The sequence below is a fragment of the Lissotriton helveticus genome, chromosome 2_2, assembly GCF_964261635.1.
Source record: "Lissotriton helveticus chromosome 2_2, aLisHel1.1, whole genome shotgun sequence".
NCBI classification, from domain to species: domain Eukaryota; kingdom Metazoa; phylum Chordata; class Amphibia; order Caudata; family Salamandridae; genus Lissotriton; species Lissotriton helveticus.
In genome coordinates this window covers 43,201,292-43,218,894 of record NC_136060.1, presented here as the reverse complement: position 1 = coordinate 43,218,894, position 17,603 = coordinate 43,201,292, and the positions used below count along the sequence as shown (strand labels likewise).

Sequence of the window (17,603 nt, the reverse complement as noted above, 5' to 3'; positions counted from 1 at the left end):
TGTGTAGCCACAGCAAGGGAGGAAGAAAAGGGGGGGGGAAATCGACATTTCAGAAAATGTTAGAACTGCCCTTACTTTAAAACTAGCAGACAATGGAGTCACACCTAGAAGTGGGATAGTAACCTTCGTGATTGAGGCTCACGAGTCAAACAGAACACAGGTACTCTATTTATAGGTTAAATTCCCACAATCAGATGCACAATCAAATTGTTGGAAAACGAGGCAGCATCTGTGAGGCCTGCACAAATAACATGACACATTTGTCCTTCACTGGGAACCAAACACCCTAGGGCAGCGCCTGACTCTCAGAGGGTAGCGTTGCAGAGCAGTCTGAGGCTTACTCAAGGGAGGTGGTGTGGGCTAGTAATCGCCACTTGCAGGTGTGCAAAGATTACACTCAATAATTGATTGTCCAGTCTGTACTTTCCTTTATAAAAGAGTACATTTATTAAACACACACACCACTCAATAAAAGTAAAGTAAAGTCCACATTTGTAAAGCGCACAATCACCCGTAAGGGTCTCTAGGCGCTGGGGGCCGTCGGGAAGATTAAGCGAGCTATTGCCCAGAGTCACATGGTGCTGGGCTAACCTGCCGCCGGAGCCGGGGATCGAACCGGGGTCCCCAGATTCCAGCGTCAGTCGCCCTGGCCGCGGCGCCACACCTCTTCCTTACACTCAATACTATACACCAATTTACAAATATACAGAAGCTGATGGAATTACTTTGTGACATTGCATAACATCTCCACCCCTCCTACCACCACTCCCATGTAGGCACATCATCTTGCCCCCAATGCAGTGAATTGGTCTTAACCTGGAGCAAGGGCCCTGCACACTGGCACCATCCCAGTGGCGACCCCCCCCCCATAACCTCAACAAGCATTAAACAGGCTACACCTGCCTTGGTGACACATGACCCTGACTGAGCATCTCCTACTGATCATACCGTATGCACCTCTTCATCTTAAGGGCTAACAGTCTGGGGTCTTCACCTAAGCGCAGCAGCAAGAATACATGTTTAAGCACACTTTAGAATGACAGTACTCAGCACATTTGGATATCATTAAAAATGCAGTGCAATTACAGCCCCTAAAGGCATCACAGATGATCACAGGATTAAGTAAATACAGTCAGACACCCTAGCAGGAGTGTCTAGCCTCTTAAATCCACTTTGCTTATGACATCACCTTAAACCAGTACTTCAGATGGAACCTCAATCTCTTGAAAATAAATAACCTTTAATAAATACATTTCGGTGCAATTACACTTCACCTCCAGGTGATGGCCTTCTCTAGACATCCCCCACTCAGCCCTTTTCTCCTTGATGCAATTATCAAAACACCCTCAGCTGAAGAACAAAAGTTCCAGCCCAGAGAGTGTTAATGCCGGTTGAGCCCTGGAGGGGTTATTCTTTTCAAATCCCCAGGACACCTAGGGTGACTTGTCTCTTCATGCTGGGGGGGAGACTGCGCTTTTCCAGGCTCTCCCCCCAGATTAACAGGCTTCCAAACGCTTGGCAAGGCATTATGGGGCGAGTTTTCTCCTTTTGTTGCATATTTGATGAGCGGCTCTCCCGCTGTGCTGGGGAGAGCCGCGCTGGCCTGCTGGCGGCTTCGCCGCATCTTCAGGCCTCGCTGGGGGGGCCCGGTCCCACCCAGACCCCCAGGTAAGTCATTCGGCTCGGGGAGCCCAGCCCCGACTGATCTGCCGATTTTCTGGGGCCAGGTCCCACCCGGGCCCCTAACACCGCCTTTGCCTCTTCTTGGGGGCCCCGATCCCACCCGGGACCCCCGCAGGCCTTCCACGTTGTAGGGCAGTCCAGGGAGCCCACCCCTGGCTGCCCCCGCCGGCTCCCCGCTCAGCCCGAACCCTTGTGTGCGACCGCGGGAGCCGGCCCTTCAGTTCTCATCTGCCCGCTGCGGCGGGCAGACACGGAGACTAGCGTGGCTCCCGCTGGCCTCGGGGGAGTGCAGCGGCACTCCCCCGTCCTTCCTCCTAACTTTGGGGCCCGGGGATGGGGTCCCGGGCGCCGGACTCGTTCGGGGGGGGGCGTGACGGCGCTCCCCTTCACCCAGGCACCTCGGGGCCCGGGGATGGGGTCCCGGGCCCCTCTTCCCATCTTCTTGGCGGGGGAGTGCGACAGCGCCTCCCGCCCCTGTCTCCTCACACGGGGCCCGGAGTTGGGCTCCCGGGCCTCTCTTCTCCCGCACCGCTTCAGGGGGAGCGTGACAGCGCTCCCCAGCGCAGGTTTCAGCGGGGGCCAGGGTGGGCTCCTGGCACTCCGCGGGGGCATCTTCACGGGGTGCGCGATGGCGCAACCCGGCTTTCCTTCTTTGGGGGGCAGCCCCGAGACCTGACCCACCCCGGGGGCTTGACTGCGACCGGCAGCGGAGCCCCACGCGCTTCGTCGTCGGTCCCAGGTGGGGTCAAAGGTCGTCTACCTTCTCGGGGGTATATCTCGGCCCCCTGGAGTCCGATTTGCCCCATTTTCGCGTCTTCTCGCCCCTGGTTGCGTCCCCTAGCCACTGGGAGCACTCTCCTTTGTCCTCCTGGTCTCCAAGAGGGTGCATTCTGCAGGGAGCGGTCTTCACTGGCTCCCTGCGCCTCTCTTCTTCCTGCACCGAGGCCTCCTATTCTGCGCCCCGATCCTGGGCTCTTCTTCTGGTGCTGTTAGGGGCCTGGGGGGCAGTCAAGGGTGTCCTCCTTCCAACTGCCCATTGCAGCAGGCTCCAGCACCTTTCGCCTCAGCAGACCACACCCCAGAGAGAGCTTCTCTTCCTGTGCAAGTACTTTTTAAAAGTTGAGTAGGGGGCTGGCAGGAAGTCTCTGTGTGTCCTATCTAACAGCGACACATCACTTCCCTGCCCCTGCTCCCTCCTCCTTGTCCAGCCTCTGGGTTGTTCAAACATGGCGTCGTCCAGTGTCTCTGGCCACATGGCCCAACTCCTTTCCCCCTCACTACCTTTTTTTTTGGTATTCCTCATATACCATAATTGGAAGTCTTGATGGGAAACTGGCAACCTCGACGCATTTGGTCATCCTGATCCAGCCCTGGTTTTTGTCGGCCAATAGCGAAGTGGTAGGCCTGATCCCTCAAGTAGCCACTGCTTTCCCAGTTCTACTCCATTTCACACTCTAGTTGGCGCCCCGTGCTACTTTGAAGTCAAGGGAACCAGCAAGGCCCCAGATAAATCATTGGAAAACCAATCATCCGTCTTGCCATGTCACAGGGCAGCCCAGATTTTAACCAAACTTGTGGGATCGCATGCCATGTCTGATTTGCTGGTAAGGATAATATGCCTCAGACAGTTCGGAAAGGTGGGGGGGGTTGGGTCCTTCCAGGCTCTACAAATTTCGCGCCTTGCAAGGAGCATAACATAGAATACAAATTTTGTAGGGAGATCATTTAGATTGTAATCTTTGCACAAACCAGATAGTATGGTATTTGTATTTACCACCAGGGGCAGTTGAAGGACGTCTTCCAAAAAGTCTCGAATTTTTGTCCAGTAGTCTTTTATTTCTGGGCAGTCAGCGAACATATGTACATCGTCCGCATTGGGGTACCTACATCTCGGACAATGGTATTCTGAGTTGGTGATTTTAGCCAATTTTTTCGGGGTTATATAAACCCTATACATGGTGTACAAATGATTTCTTTTTAGCGTTGCAGGCTTGACTACTGATTGCAGGATGGTAAAAGAATCAAACCACAAGTCGTTGAGGTTTCTACTATTCGGAATTGCGATGTTGCTCCAAATTTTTTGTATCTCTGGCTCTGTCACATCCTCAAGCATAGCTGAATACCAGTATGCGATTTGACTCTTCCACCTTCCACGCCTGGTCACTGCATCAAATTTCGGATTCGGATTATTGTTGACTTGAATTCTGGTTGACCACCATCCTGATAGCTGATAATATTTAAATCTGGTAAGTGTTCCCCCAGTCATATTGGAGAACACTTCCCAGCTTAAAAGCTGTGCATCTTCCTGTAGGTCCCCCCAATATTCTAGCCCTGCCAACCTCAAGGGCCGGGATAATTGATCGTCAAGGCAAGCTGGGGTCCCTGGGGAATCCCATATTGGGGCCTGCATTGCATAGTATGGGATATTGAGCCTTTTCCTAACATATGCCCAATTTCTTAGGGCTGTCCCCAGAATATTAAGTCTTACTTTTAAAAAATGTGGGATCCCCAAACTTAAAGAGAAAAAAGTCTTGTCCCTGTGGGATGTCCTGCAATAGTGCTGAAAATAGTAGTCCCAAAGAAGATTGATCGATTTTACCAGCCAATAATCTGAAGTGTTTAAAATGAAATGCGTGGCAATAGATGAATAGATCCAGAAATGCCAGCCCTCCTGTTCTTAAACTTCTCCTGAGTTTTTTCCAGGTAATTCGTGGAGCTTTTGAGTTACAGATAAAGGATCCTAGTTTCCCTTGTAACTTTTAATTGCCAATATGGGGAAAGATAAAGGTATGGAATTAAATAGGAACGTGATCTTCGGAAGGATAATCATCTTAATTAAGTTGACTCTTCCGAATATATTTAAAGGAAGAGATGACCATCGGTGAAGTAGGGTACAGACATCTTTAATGACTCTGTCTAGATTAATTTTTGGCACCTCCTCGATCTTTTTAGCCAGATGTACCCCCAGGTACCTCATTCTTGTCTTAGAACCTGCTGTCACTACCTCTTGGTTCCATTCCATAATCTCTGTCTTGTCTTTATTAACTGTATAACCAGAAATTTCTGAGAAGGTTTGTGCTAAATGTATTATTCTAGGCAGCGCTTCTGCGGGGTTTGAGGTATACATTAATAAATCATCGGCATATAACGCAAATTTCAATTCTAAATTAAAGATCTTAAATAGCTTAATTAAGGGGTCAGACCTAAGAAGACACACAAAGGGCTCGATATATAGATTAAACAAAAGAGGCAACAGGGGGCAACCCTGCCTGGTTCCACGGGCAAGGGGTATCTGATCGGTAAGAAACCCGTTTACTAAAATGTTAACACATGGTGCACTATATAGAGTTTTAATAGCTGTTATAAAGTTATTTGGGAGACCAAAGCTAGCCAGGGCTGTCCATAAATATAACCAATCTACCTGATCGAATGCCTTGGCAGCGTCAACCGCTACCAAAGTCAAAGGCAATTTTTTCTCTACAGCAACGTCTATTGCAGCCATAACTTGAAAAGTTAACTCATTGAGTTGTCTGTCTGGGATAAAGCCTCTCTGATCGCAGTGGACAATAGTTTTAACTACCCTGGCCAATCTTGTCGCTAGTACACCTGCGAAGATTTTGTAGTCCACATTTAATAATTAAATCGGTCTGTAGGACTCGATCCTTTCTGGATCTTTGTTCGGCTTCAGTATTAAAGTGACAGTTGCTTTCGACCACGACTTTGGGGCCTGCTCTCCCTGTAGAAAAATTCCATTAAACAATAACGTTAAATCGGAAATTATTTGTTCTAAGACAATCCCGTACAGCTCCACAGGGACCCGCTGCTTTTCCACTGCCCATTTTCAAGATTTGAGCTCTTACCTCGCCTTCTCTAATCTCAGAGCTGAGAAAGGATCTATCGTCTTCTGATGGACTGGGAAGCTGTATCTTACCTAACCAGTTTTCCACCCGTTGTCTACTGGAGCATGAGTTTTTTTTATACAGGTTTTGCATGTAGGCCTTGACCTCCTCTCTAATAAGTTCGTCGTCATGCGTGATTACCCCAGTACTAGCTCGGAATAAACTGCTAATCTGGTTCCTGGTTCTGTCCGCTCGGGATTTCTATGCGAGTAGGCGACCAAACTTCTCTCCATACGAAAAATGTTGGAGCCTGCTCACGTCCCATCGGTCTTTTAAGTTTTTGTCTAGATCTGCTTGATACTCAGCCCGTAAGATATCCAGTTCTTTTTGTAAATTGGGCCTAGTATCTGGCTCGTCTGTTGACGCTCTCTGATGTTCCTGTTCTTTTAATTTAAGCTTCAGAAGGCGTTCTTCTTTCTTTTCCCTCGTCAATTTATTTCTCTTGATCGTGAGGGCAAGAAGCGAGCCTCTAATAAAGGCCTTGAATGTTTCCCATATTATCTGCTTACTTGTTGAGCCATTGTTGAGCCTAAAGAACTCCTCAGTCTGTGTTGCTAGATCCAGCCTGACCCCTTCTTGTAGTAAAAGTGCTCTATCGAGAGTCCACCTTCTCTGCTGTACCTTTTTGTTTAAATTGAATTACAACCTCAACGGTTGAATGATCAGACAGAATAGCCGGTAAATAAGATATGAAGTCGACTGCTGAAAAAAGTGCTTTATCCAATAAAAAAAAATCAATTCTAGAATGATGGCCATATCTTCTGCTATAAAAAGAATAGTCCCTTTTCCCTTCGTTTTTTGCTCTCCAAATATCTATAAGGTTAAAATCCCTCATGACGTTCCAAGCTCCAATCGTGATTTTTGGGGAGGTGTAAATCTTACCCTGGAAGTGCGGTCTAATACTTCATCAAAAATCAGATTAAAATCACCCCCAAGTATTACTGGTCCGACAGTCTCCAATAAGCTGGTTTTTTAGTTTCATAAGGGACCCCGGAGCATCTTGATTGAGCCCATAATAAACTGCACATACAAAGGGGGTCTGACCAGCTATTAGAGATGCCACCAGCCATCTCCCAGAGTGATCTGTCTCAGACTTTACTAGAATAATCCCGGCATTTGATCTAATTAGTATTGCCACCCCTCTTGTGTTGCCGCTTTGCTCTGAGCAGAGAATATCCTGAACCCACCCACATTTTTGAAATGCGGACTTGCATTCTCGCATCTCTAGATGAGTCTCCTCAAGCAGGTAAACATGTGCTCCTGAGTTATACAAATAATCGTTTACCCTGTGTATCTTCCTCCTGTCCCTTAAACCATTTACGTTCCAGCTGATAATTTTAAATTTGCATGTCATGTTGGCCATGTGGATCGTCTTTTAAAAAGGTTCGCTGTCCAGCTCCCATCTAAAATACCCTGCATCTTCATTTGTACATGAGGAATATTTTTTCCCTTCTTTACCCCTACCACCCAACTAACTACCCACCTCCCATGAGGAACCCCCCCCCATACCTATTTTGGCGATCTTGTCGCCGGTTGAGAGCCCTCTGGTGTCTGACCGGGACTTCCCCTCAAATAAACGGAGAGTAGGCACCAAACTGTGAACTCTAATACCTTATTCTTTGTTAATTAAATAAGTTTACGTTATTATACATATCATTTCTTTTTACCCACTTTTTTTAGTGTATACATTTTTTTTAATTTTTATTTTTTATTTTTCCCCTCTTTTAGGTGTGCACCCGTTAAACACGTTTTACTCTCTCCTTTTTTTAATGTTTTTATTTTATTCACTAGCTATATCCTGACCATTCACCCTTCCCCCCCTAGTGATTACTGTCTGTGCTTGGGGAACATTTGTGTTATTTTCTAGGGTCAATGTATCAAAATATATCAAAATATATCTATACATCTATCAAAGCATTATGGTGTCGAGGTGTGAAGAGGACTAACAAGGCTGTACTAGGAGCTCTCTCGCATTAAAGTTAGAAAGGTATCCACCTCTTGGGGTGATAAAAAATTATGCATTTTATTCCTCCACACCACTTTTAAAAAGGCTGGAAATCTCATCTGAACCTGCGCGCCCATACTTCTCAAATCTTACATCCTCTTTTCCAATTCCCATTGTCGCTGTGCCGTTACCTTCCCCACATCTGAGCGGATAAGATACTTAGCTGAATCAATTTGGAGTGTTGTGTCTGACAGGGCTCTACTCAGAATTAACTCCTTTTTGGTGTATGTGAGGAAGTTTACCAGAATCTTCCTAGGAGCTTTTCTTTCAGCATGAAGTCTGAAGGGGTCTCTATGCGCCCTCTGGATCTCTGACTCTAAATCTATGTCAGGTCTATCTTTGAGGACTCCCTCTCTGAGAAGTTTACATATAAATGTCTTGACGTCTCCATTCTCTATCCCCTCTGGGATTTTTAAGAATTTCAGGTTATTTCTCCTGGAGTGAATTTCCAGCCTCTCGATGTCCATCTGGAGAGTCCTGTTCTGGGTTCTGAGAGTCTCTATGTCTCTATCATGCCTTTCAGTAGCCCCTGTTAGTAAAGTAACTTTCTCCTCCAGGATACCAGTACGTTTACAGACGTCATCCAACTTAGCCTCCAAGTTAGAGCACTGTTCCTGGATACTTCTTTGATTCGCCTCCGAAATTTCGAATTTGGATAGTAGATCACCTCTCAAGTTATAAAGGAATGACTCAACCTGGGAAAATTCTCCATCTAGGGCAGCCAACACTATCTTACCTCCTATGTCACTCCCGCCCGCCTGTGCCTTAGTAGCCGCCACCTCCTCTGAAGTAGAGACTAAAGTAGGCAAGCCCTGAGCTGCTTGTAGGGGGTTTTGACTAAGTAGGCCTTCTTCAGGCCACACTTGCTCCTCTACATCTGCTAAGAGCGTGTATCTGTTCTCCAAGATCGCTGGTTGTGGCCCAGTGGTCCGTACTTCTGATTGCTTGTCTGGAATGACTTTAGTAGAGTTGGAACTGGGAGTAGAGGATAGTGTAAAGGATGGTGTGGGAGGTTTCCCCCCCTTAGGGTCTGCAGCCTGCTCCATGATTTTAAAGTACATTCTTAAAGAGGGTGTAGGTTTCGGCTGGGATATACAAGTTTTGGGTGCTTTCCTGCTTCTTGGGCTCCCCTGCTCTAACAATTTTGTCTTTTTTTTTTCTTCTTCCCCCCCCCCTTTGGGGTAAGTGGTGTTACCTTTGTCACAGGGTTGCTCAGATATCCAGTACCGGGCCTCTGTAGCTCAGAATTGGATCTAAGTTGGTATCTATTTCTGGCAGGTGCAACATGTGCTACCGACTGCCCAGGGGGTGTGGATGCTGATGTCTCGTCTCTCCCCCCTTCACATCCACCCCCAGGGGCTGCAGATACAGCAATTACTTCCACACCAGCTCGGGGGGGGCAGATTTTAATTGAGTTGGTAAAGATGTTATGCCTAGGTCCATTCCCTCGTACTGCACTGTATTAGAAAGAATATGGTCAATATCAGAAATACCTGCGCCAGGCACCCTCCAAAGAAAATGCTTAACCCCCACCGGATCCTCAATGTGTACAGTACCTCCCGCAGCTCGTTGCTTGACACCCCCCACCCCCTTGACTGACCGTGTAACGTTGCTGTGGATCTGGCTAAGAGGTGAGCAGAGACTGATCCTGGCGAGTGTCTGCCTCGACCTCAGCCATACGCTTGCTCGGCCTCCTCGCCGAAGCTCCTACCCCTGCTCTCCTTCGGGACCAGCGTTGCTCTCTTCTCCCGCCTCACCGCGCGCAGAAGTTGGAAGAAACGCCACTCCCATCTGGTGTGCACTCCGCACTGCTCCGTTCCGGATCTCTGTGGCTTCTTCAGGGTCCTAGCGCTAAGCGGGCGCTAGGCAGACGCGGTTTGAGCTCCACACACCATGATAGAAGTATCCAAAAAGAAAGGTTGGAATAAAAAATTTTAAAAATCAAATTAGCTTGAGATCGCTAAATGCGGCGCCGTCTCATACTTTCTGATCACTGTTTGGTAGCCGTTATTTCTGCCTACAACATGGGGAAATCCACCTCAGCCCGGAGCTCTCGCAGCAGACATCAGCCTGCCGCCATGTTCCTTCCACCTAACTTTTCTACTTGGAGGGAAAATCTTCGTTCTGGGAAGAGAGGTCATTAATCTAACCTTCCTTGGCCAGACCCCAGCCAGGGACTCAGAGAAATATGACATTTCTGGACGACCCAAAAGCAGTACAAATATGACTTTGGACTTTGCAGAATACTCATTTTCACATCTGCTACACTGGACATTAGTGCGTGTCTGGAATCTGTAGGCTTTGTGGAAGTAATTTTAGCCATGTGCCCCACATCCCCATAGGGAAATAATGAAGTAAAAAACACAGTAAAACACACTGACTTTCCCTGGCATGTTCCTTTCCATTGTATAAAGCCTATTCCATGTCACCACCCAATTCTGCATAAGTCCTGCCACACCATTCACTCTGAAGCTGCTCCTGGACTGCGCACGCTAGGAATCTCCCCTGCGCAGCCCCTACATGTGTGCACATGCATGTACACCTGTGTCTGCATGTAACCAGCACGGTGCCCCATACTCAGCTGCCTAGTCAAGCCTGGAGGACACAAGTAAAATCTCCATGCAGTCTGCTTCATTATGAGTTCACTGTGGGTGAGTCCCAGATTATGAGGCTCCCCCTCAGTAAAAGTTCAACAATTAGGTGCTCAAAAAGCGAAAAATCCAGACGGCCCATAGTGTCAGAACCACCTTCTAACACAAATACATTTCATTCTTACACTGAAGATGGAATACCAGATGAATACTGTCCATATGAGGACATTGAAATTCCACTCACCTACCAGGAGCACATAAACACAAAAGACAAAGTAAGTCTTGGTCCGCTCGGAAGAGACTGAGCCACTTGGCCAGTCCTTGCGGCTTACACACCACATCCAGACATTGCCACAATACCAAAGGGAAGACTTATGTCCACTTCATAAAGAAATAATAAAACTTTACAGAAACCTGACACAGTTCGTGATGAGAACACTCACACTTCAGCCAACAAGAGCTACACAAACAGGACAAATTCAGGGATCTACCACTAAAATGACACCACAAACACTACATGACATTATTGGTAAAATGCCCACTAGATGTGAGCACATGCTATTCTGGATAGCTAAAACAATAACACAGCTAGAGGCAGTATTTCTGCACACAAGCCCTCAAGAAAAACACAGAATACTAAAAATATGCTTGTCAATGGGGATAGCTCCCCAGATAGAGCATTGTACCACTTGGGGTAAGTTTTCACTGCCATATATACCAAAACTCATGGTATCCCGTCATTAACAGTAATACCAGATGTATTAAGACAAATACAGAATGAGTATGGAGCAGAACCTGCTCTGAACTTAGGGATGAAATTATTAGGAAATGTTGCCCAGGTATCAGCTATCATATTAGCTAACATTAATGGGGATGCAGCAGCAGTGGCAATAAGCCAACTCCTGAGGGATTTCACTCCTTTACACCAGGAGCGTGAGTTACCTAAAATTATCGTAGATACCTATGCTGAAGGTAGAGATAGTCTGGGAGCTAGAGCAACAAAAACTAAACTCATGGGTGGTCCTGAAAAGGATAAAACCAAGCAAGTACCTGATTCTTCCAAGAAGAGTTGGGATAATGACAATAAAAAACAAAAAAACAGATCTCAATCCAGGAGTGGGTCTCCTCAACAGGAGCCTTCCAAAGGAGATACAACCATAGGAATAGAGATAACATTAAAAAAAAAGCTGACGGGTATCAGGATACTGATGCTCATTCCTCTCATTCCTTTCAGGGTTCATCAAAAACTCCGAGAGGGAAGGACGGTCAGAACACAGACAAGAAGAGCGTACAAAGTCCAGAGGCACGCAACATGCTTCAGACTATACTTCCAAAAAAGAAGACAAGCCAAAATCAAAACCTCAATTTGAAAAGAAGAAAGCAGCAGGTCCTAAAGTTAGACATGCCCAGAATTCAGAGGACTGAACTTCTGAAGGGGGAAAGTAGAAGTAACAATAGCTCACCAGAACCTGATGGAATTTCTGGAGACAGCGGCGGTGAATGAGCATTTCACGGTGGAAACACCTGATACAAGGGTAAGTGTCTCACATAGGTAATAGGAAATAACACTCCAAATGGAGGGGGACAAATCTTGAAAAATGTAAGGTTTCTTTTGGGAGGACTCTACTTACAGCTATGACATCCTTTTAGCTGAGAAAGATTGGCCGCCTGAAATTGTTATGGATTGCCCAAAGTGAGAAACGGTCATTTTACTGGCTTTTTCTGACTTTGTTCCAATATACTTAAAACATACATATGCGCAGGAGTGGGCGGTAACATTTTCTCCAGCATCGCAACCATGTTGGGTGGGATGCTGAGTCACCTCACCATATAATCCCAGTAAAAACTAGTCCAACTCCACAGAGACAGTACTCAATAAAACAAGAAGCAAAATAACACGTCAGGGAGATCTTAGATCAACTTGAATACCAAGGTATAATAGAACCTTGCACCTCTGCAATGAACAATCCTTTGTTTCCTGTAATGAAACCCAATCATTTGTACAATCTAGTTTAAAACTATAGACATCTGAACACATGCCCTAAAACATTTGCAGTACAGAGTGCACACAGTACCACATTAATGAATTACATTGTGTGGAATAAAAAACACATAAGACATCTCAAATGGATTTTTCTACCAAAATATGGCGCCTGAAGCATATGTTTGACAGCATTCTCAGCGTTAGGTTCAAAGTATCAATTTTGTCGACTCCCCCAAGAGTATAAGAATAGCCTCAGGTTGTTCTCCACTAGGGTAACAGAATTACTTCCGAATTTGGATGAAGAGGCATTGTCCTATGTAGATTATATTTATCCGATGGATGATGACTTAAAGGATCACTTGACCAGGGTGAGCAACACAATTTTGGGGTCCGCCTCTGAGGGCTACAAATTCAACTTTATAAAATCAAAAGTAGCTCACCTCAATGTCCTATTTATGAGAGATGATCTATCAAGTGAAGGGAAAAGCCTGGCTGCTAACTTTCTTGAAAAGTGTACACTGCTCCAACCTCCCAATCTTTGAAGAACTTACAATCAATATCAGGATTTTAAAATGTTGGCAGAACATACATTTTGTATTACGCAGAAAGAGTAAAATGTTTCTATGACTTAATTAGACCTGATTTTTCAGTTAGGCATTGGACACCGGGACACACAGATATCCTTTGTTCCCTACAAACTGACATTATAGCCTCAAAACACTTGAAGACACTCATAAATGTCTGCAACCTGGTGATCCGTGTTATAGTAGGGCAATCTGGGTACACTTACCTAACCTTCAATGACGGAGAAATGGTACCCATAGCATACAAATCACACTTGTACACAAATGCTGAAATGCGTTTTGCTTCTACAGAAAAAATACTGACAGCAGTACAGACCGCTGTAGTCAGAGAAAGAGCACTGGCTCAGGGTAAACGAATAATTGTCGTAACTCGGGTACCAGCCTTGGAGGCTGCTACAAAGGCAAATGTTCCTAATGCTAAAGCCTTGCATCCAAGAAGGATACAATGGGCTAATTCTTTCACTGCAAAGGATGTACAATACAGATATGACCCTAGTCTAAAAACACAAGTATTCCTGCAATCTGAACAAGAATATCCTCTACCAAATGAAATAGTTACTCTAGATCAGTATGAATATATCACTTATACTGACGGATCTGCTCAGCCGGCCGTAGGAAGTAATCAACAATACAGCGCCGCATGTGCAATTGTAAAGTATCATGTGCAGGAAGGCAAGTTCCATCCTAGCGATAAGATTACACAGTCTCCAGGAGACTGCACGGCTCAGCTGGCAGAACTTGGAGCCCTATTACTGGCACGCATAAATACGGATCGAGAATTCCCCACACTGATTGTGTGTGATTCTTTTTACTGTGTCCAGTTTTACAATGTATATCTTTACTACTGGGGTAAAAATGTGTTTAAAGGCTCAAAAGGTTCCACAATCAAGAATAAAATGCTATGGGAATAGGTAGCTGAGTTGAAAAATGAACTACCAAGAACTCACATGATACAAACACTAAGTGGTCACGTTGAAGGGAATTCATTGGCCATCGAAGTCACAAAGGGGGCAGTACAAACTGCTGCCGTAACTACAATCACTCGTTCAAAAACAAGAATAGAGGGACAGATAATGGTAGCTATCATTGCTTCACGCAAAAACAGCACAGCCTTACCAAAAGGCTCTCCACTCAAGTACTCCTGCAAGTTAGATGCAAATAATATTCCATATACTCAAATTCCTTGAGTGGGGGATAGAGTAATAACTAACATGGAACGCATATTAAGTTTAATTCTAGCTGCACACGAAGGTCTAGGTTCTGCACACGCAGGGATTACCGCAACTGTTTCTTTACTGAAGCAATGCTATTGGTGGCCAGGATTAACTAAACAGACAAAGAATTTTGTCCTAATTTGCGACATTTGCCGGCAGATGAAGGGTACCACTGTGGCGCGTCCAGCGCAGACATCATTACTAATATCAGACAGACCACTCGCTTGTGTCTATTTGCACCACTGCAGCCCCCTACAATTGGATGGGGCTTTCTAGTATATCCTGGTGGCAATGGATTCATGCTCTAGATTCCTTGGGGTATGGCCTCAGCGCTCGGCTGACACTCAAACTGTTATGAAAGATTTTCGAGTCTTTATAGGGACATATGCAGTTGGCACATTACATTCTGACTGTGGCCCCGCATTTAGCTCTAGGGCTTACAAGGAAGCCATGGGTAGTTTGGGTGTTGTATTGTGGTACTTCTCTCCATACCATCCAGAGGCAAATTCGGTTGTGGAGAGGAAAAACCGAGACTTAAAGCAATCTTTAACGGCAAGATTATTAGGTTTGGGTGGTAGATGGGTCGATCACTTATACGGGGTCCAACGAGGCCTTAATAAAATGCCAAGAAGTTCCCTAGGAGGTGTCACTCCTTACGAGGTCCTATCTGGGATGAGGATGTGAGTACCTGATCTCTATTGTGAAAGCACTGTGGCGGATGAAAAAACATTTGACATCAATAAACGTTTGGCTGTTTTACAGGATCTCAATGAATTCCGGGCAATACAAAGTAACGTGCAAGTAAAACGCACCACCACCGGGGAAGTCAAATCAGCCACGGCAGGACCTGTCTGGATCCCAAAAGTCAGGGATCTGGTTAGAGAAAAGATTGAGGACAAAAAAGAATTTGGGCCATAGTATAAAAAGCCTGTGCCAGGCTTTCGAAGGAACAAGAACAGTACTTCTTCCGCCTCTTTTCGGCAAAAAAGAAAAGAGATTCATCTCCATTGATCTGATCAATCCACACTATGTGGCCGGTACTGAATAGTAGGCCTCATTGGCTCCTGGGTCGCCGACACTCTTCTCTCGCTACCATACAGGAAGTACAGACACAAAGACTCATAACATTTGAAGAGTCACCAATATGAAATTATGGAATTTCCAACAATGAAATGGAACTAGTTCCTCTTGAAACAGAACTTCAAAACACAAATGGAAGACACATTTCAATTCAGTCTAACACCGATCTCTACATCAATATGCCTCTACAAGAGACGTCTGCCAATTCAACAAAACCTGCTAAGCTACCAAAGATAGATCGAACTGCATCTGGCTACTTCATCGATTTTGATACTTTCTCTTTTGATTCCCAGTGTACCAGCTTCAGTTTCCCATAGGCAACAACTTCATGATTTCTACACTTTTCTGAAAAACACTTACTTAGTATCACCTTGGCTCCAGCTCTGGATAATAACTGGAATATTGTATTTTCTGTTCTGGATTGGCCTAGCGGCTGTTTTTTGCTTATTCATGAATGGAAATATCTCCCAGAACGCTCTGCAGTATCAAATGTGAACTTGGTCCTGAAACATCGTAAACAAAGAGACCGTTTTTTCATGAACATTACAGCTGTAGCTGCAGCGAGGTTCCTTTGATGTCACTGTGTATGCGATTGGATCAGGGTTAGTGGTATTTTAAATCCAACAGGAGCTTCCAGGATGCTAATTTCCTAATTAGTGATTTCCTAATAGCGAATGTGAATCTGTAGGAAATCGTAGGTTACATACATTCCAATTTGTGACACCCAAATAGTAATTTCTACGGATTCACTATTTGGAAATTGCAATTTTGGAATACTTATGGGCCATAATGTTAACAAAAGAAGTGCTTACCATAAGTCGTCTTAACCTTGCATAACCGTGAGGAGAAGCCCGAAATTCCACCTTTTCCATGCTGTATTCCTGTTGGCCAACCACTAGAAGACATTCTTAGGGAGCATTTACATCTGTGAGAATTAAAAAATAATATGTCACATTCTCTCCTGTCCTACATGTGCCATGTATCTTAAATTTTCTATAATCTTACTTGTTTTGACTGCACGCTTCTGCGGTTGTAGAATATGTATAAAACTGACATCGGATTGTATCTGTGCAATGCTGCTGGCATTCCTTATCTCCTGAAACATAGATTTTTCCGACGTCCGTTCCGACAAACTCAGCATCAGTGAGAACTGGCAATGGACACACTGAAAGCACAAAGAGAACATTGTGACATGTAAATTGACTATTACTTGCGTAATCAGAAGGTTCAAATATAAAACCTTTAATTTCTAAAAATGCATACTTGCAGTGGGTATTTTGCAGCTTAGTAGACTGAAGCCTGACAGGGTATTTTCAGTAATTTGTGGAGAAGTTGGAATCCCAGTCCTAGATGTCTTCAAATAACAAAGGTTTCTAAGAGAAAATTATGAAACCATTGCATAATTAAGTAAAATCAGAGCATCAATATTGAATGCAGCTCTAAGTTACTTTCCAATGGAATGAATTAATAAGAACTTGTCTAAGGGATCCTTTCATATAGTCACAGTAGGTGATAGTTAACCACACATTGTCTAAAAAATAAAACAAATAGACAGTATTATAACCAAACTCACCACTTTCATGTGATTTATATCTGTATTTTCTATTATTTTCCTCTGTGCGTAGTGGAGGGCGCGACATTTTATTCAGAAAGAAATGTCCAGAGTGCGAAAACTCTACTGAATAGATTTTTCATAAGTTGCAGTTGTACTTATTTATTTACTTACAGTTTTTAAAAAGTAAATTTTTTTAACCAAAAGAACAACATCACAACTTTCCAATACATGTGTGACTCCCTGGTGGACCTCTTCCACAGCAAGATCTCAGCCATCTACGAAAACTTCAAACCCCAATCCTCAATTGTAGACAGCATCAACTTGCTCACATCCACAATCCCTAACCCGAACACCTGCTTACCCACTGGGAACCTCTCACTACTTAACCTTAAATTTCCATCAGGAACTCTGTGGGCTTGGGAACACCCACAGATCCGTGTCCCCACCACATTTTCATCCTCAGGAGCAAGGCTATTGGTGAAGACCTCAAAAAAGTCCTGAACATCTCCATCACCTCATCCTCCATTCCTGAGCACTGGAAACATGCTGATTGATGCACCTGCTGAAGAAACCATCCTCTGACCCAGCAGAAATGAAATACTACCAGTGCATCTCCCTGATCCCTTTTCCAGTGAAGGTTCTCGAGAAGGCAATCAAACAGAAACTCCCCGATCAACAGGAACACAACAACCTCCTGGACCCCTCTCCATCCAGATTCAGCACAAACTACAGCACAGAGACATCCCTGATCGCTGCCACCAATGACATAAGGGGCGTCCTGGAATGCAGCGAAATGGCAGCCTTCATTCTTCTGGACCTGTCAGGCACCTTCTACACTGTCTCTCACCCCATCTTTATCAACAGACTCCACCACATCGGAATCCAAGGAGATGCCTTCAAATGGATCACCTCATACCTCCCCGTAGGAAAACAAAGAGAATCTGTCTCCCACCGATCACCTCGGAACCAAAGAAAATCATCTGCACAGTCCCCCAAGGGTCATCCCAC

At 45.1% G+C, this 17,603-nt stretch overlaps 1 protein-coding gene across 2 annotated transcripts in view; it reads right to left on the bottom strand.

The window, feature by feature from the left end:
- LOC144821267 (plasma kallikrein-like) overlaps positions 1-17,603 on the bottom strand; it is a 524,784-nt gene that overhangs the window by 239,989 nt on the left and 267,192 nt on the right. For both annotated transcript variants that reach the window (XM_078678094.1, XM_078678095.1), the window contains exons 8-10: positions 16,304-16,413; positions 16,046-16,205; positions 15,853-15,965 (exon numbers count right to left, since the gene is read on the bottom strand). In XM_078678094.1, coding sequence (XP_078534220.1) covers positions 15,853-15,965; positions 16,046-16,205; positions 16,304-16,413 — 383 coding nt within the window. The remainder of the gene's footprint in view (positions 1-15,852; positions 15,966-16,045; positions 16,206-16,303; positions 16,414-17,603) is intronic.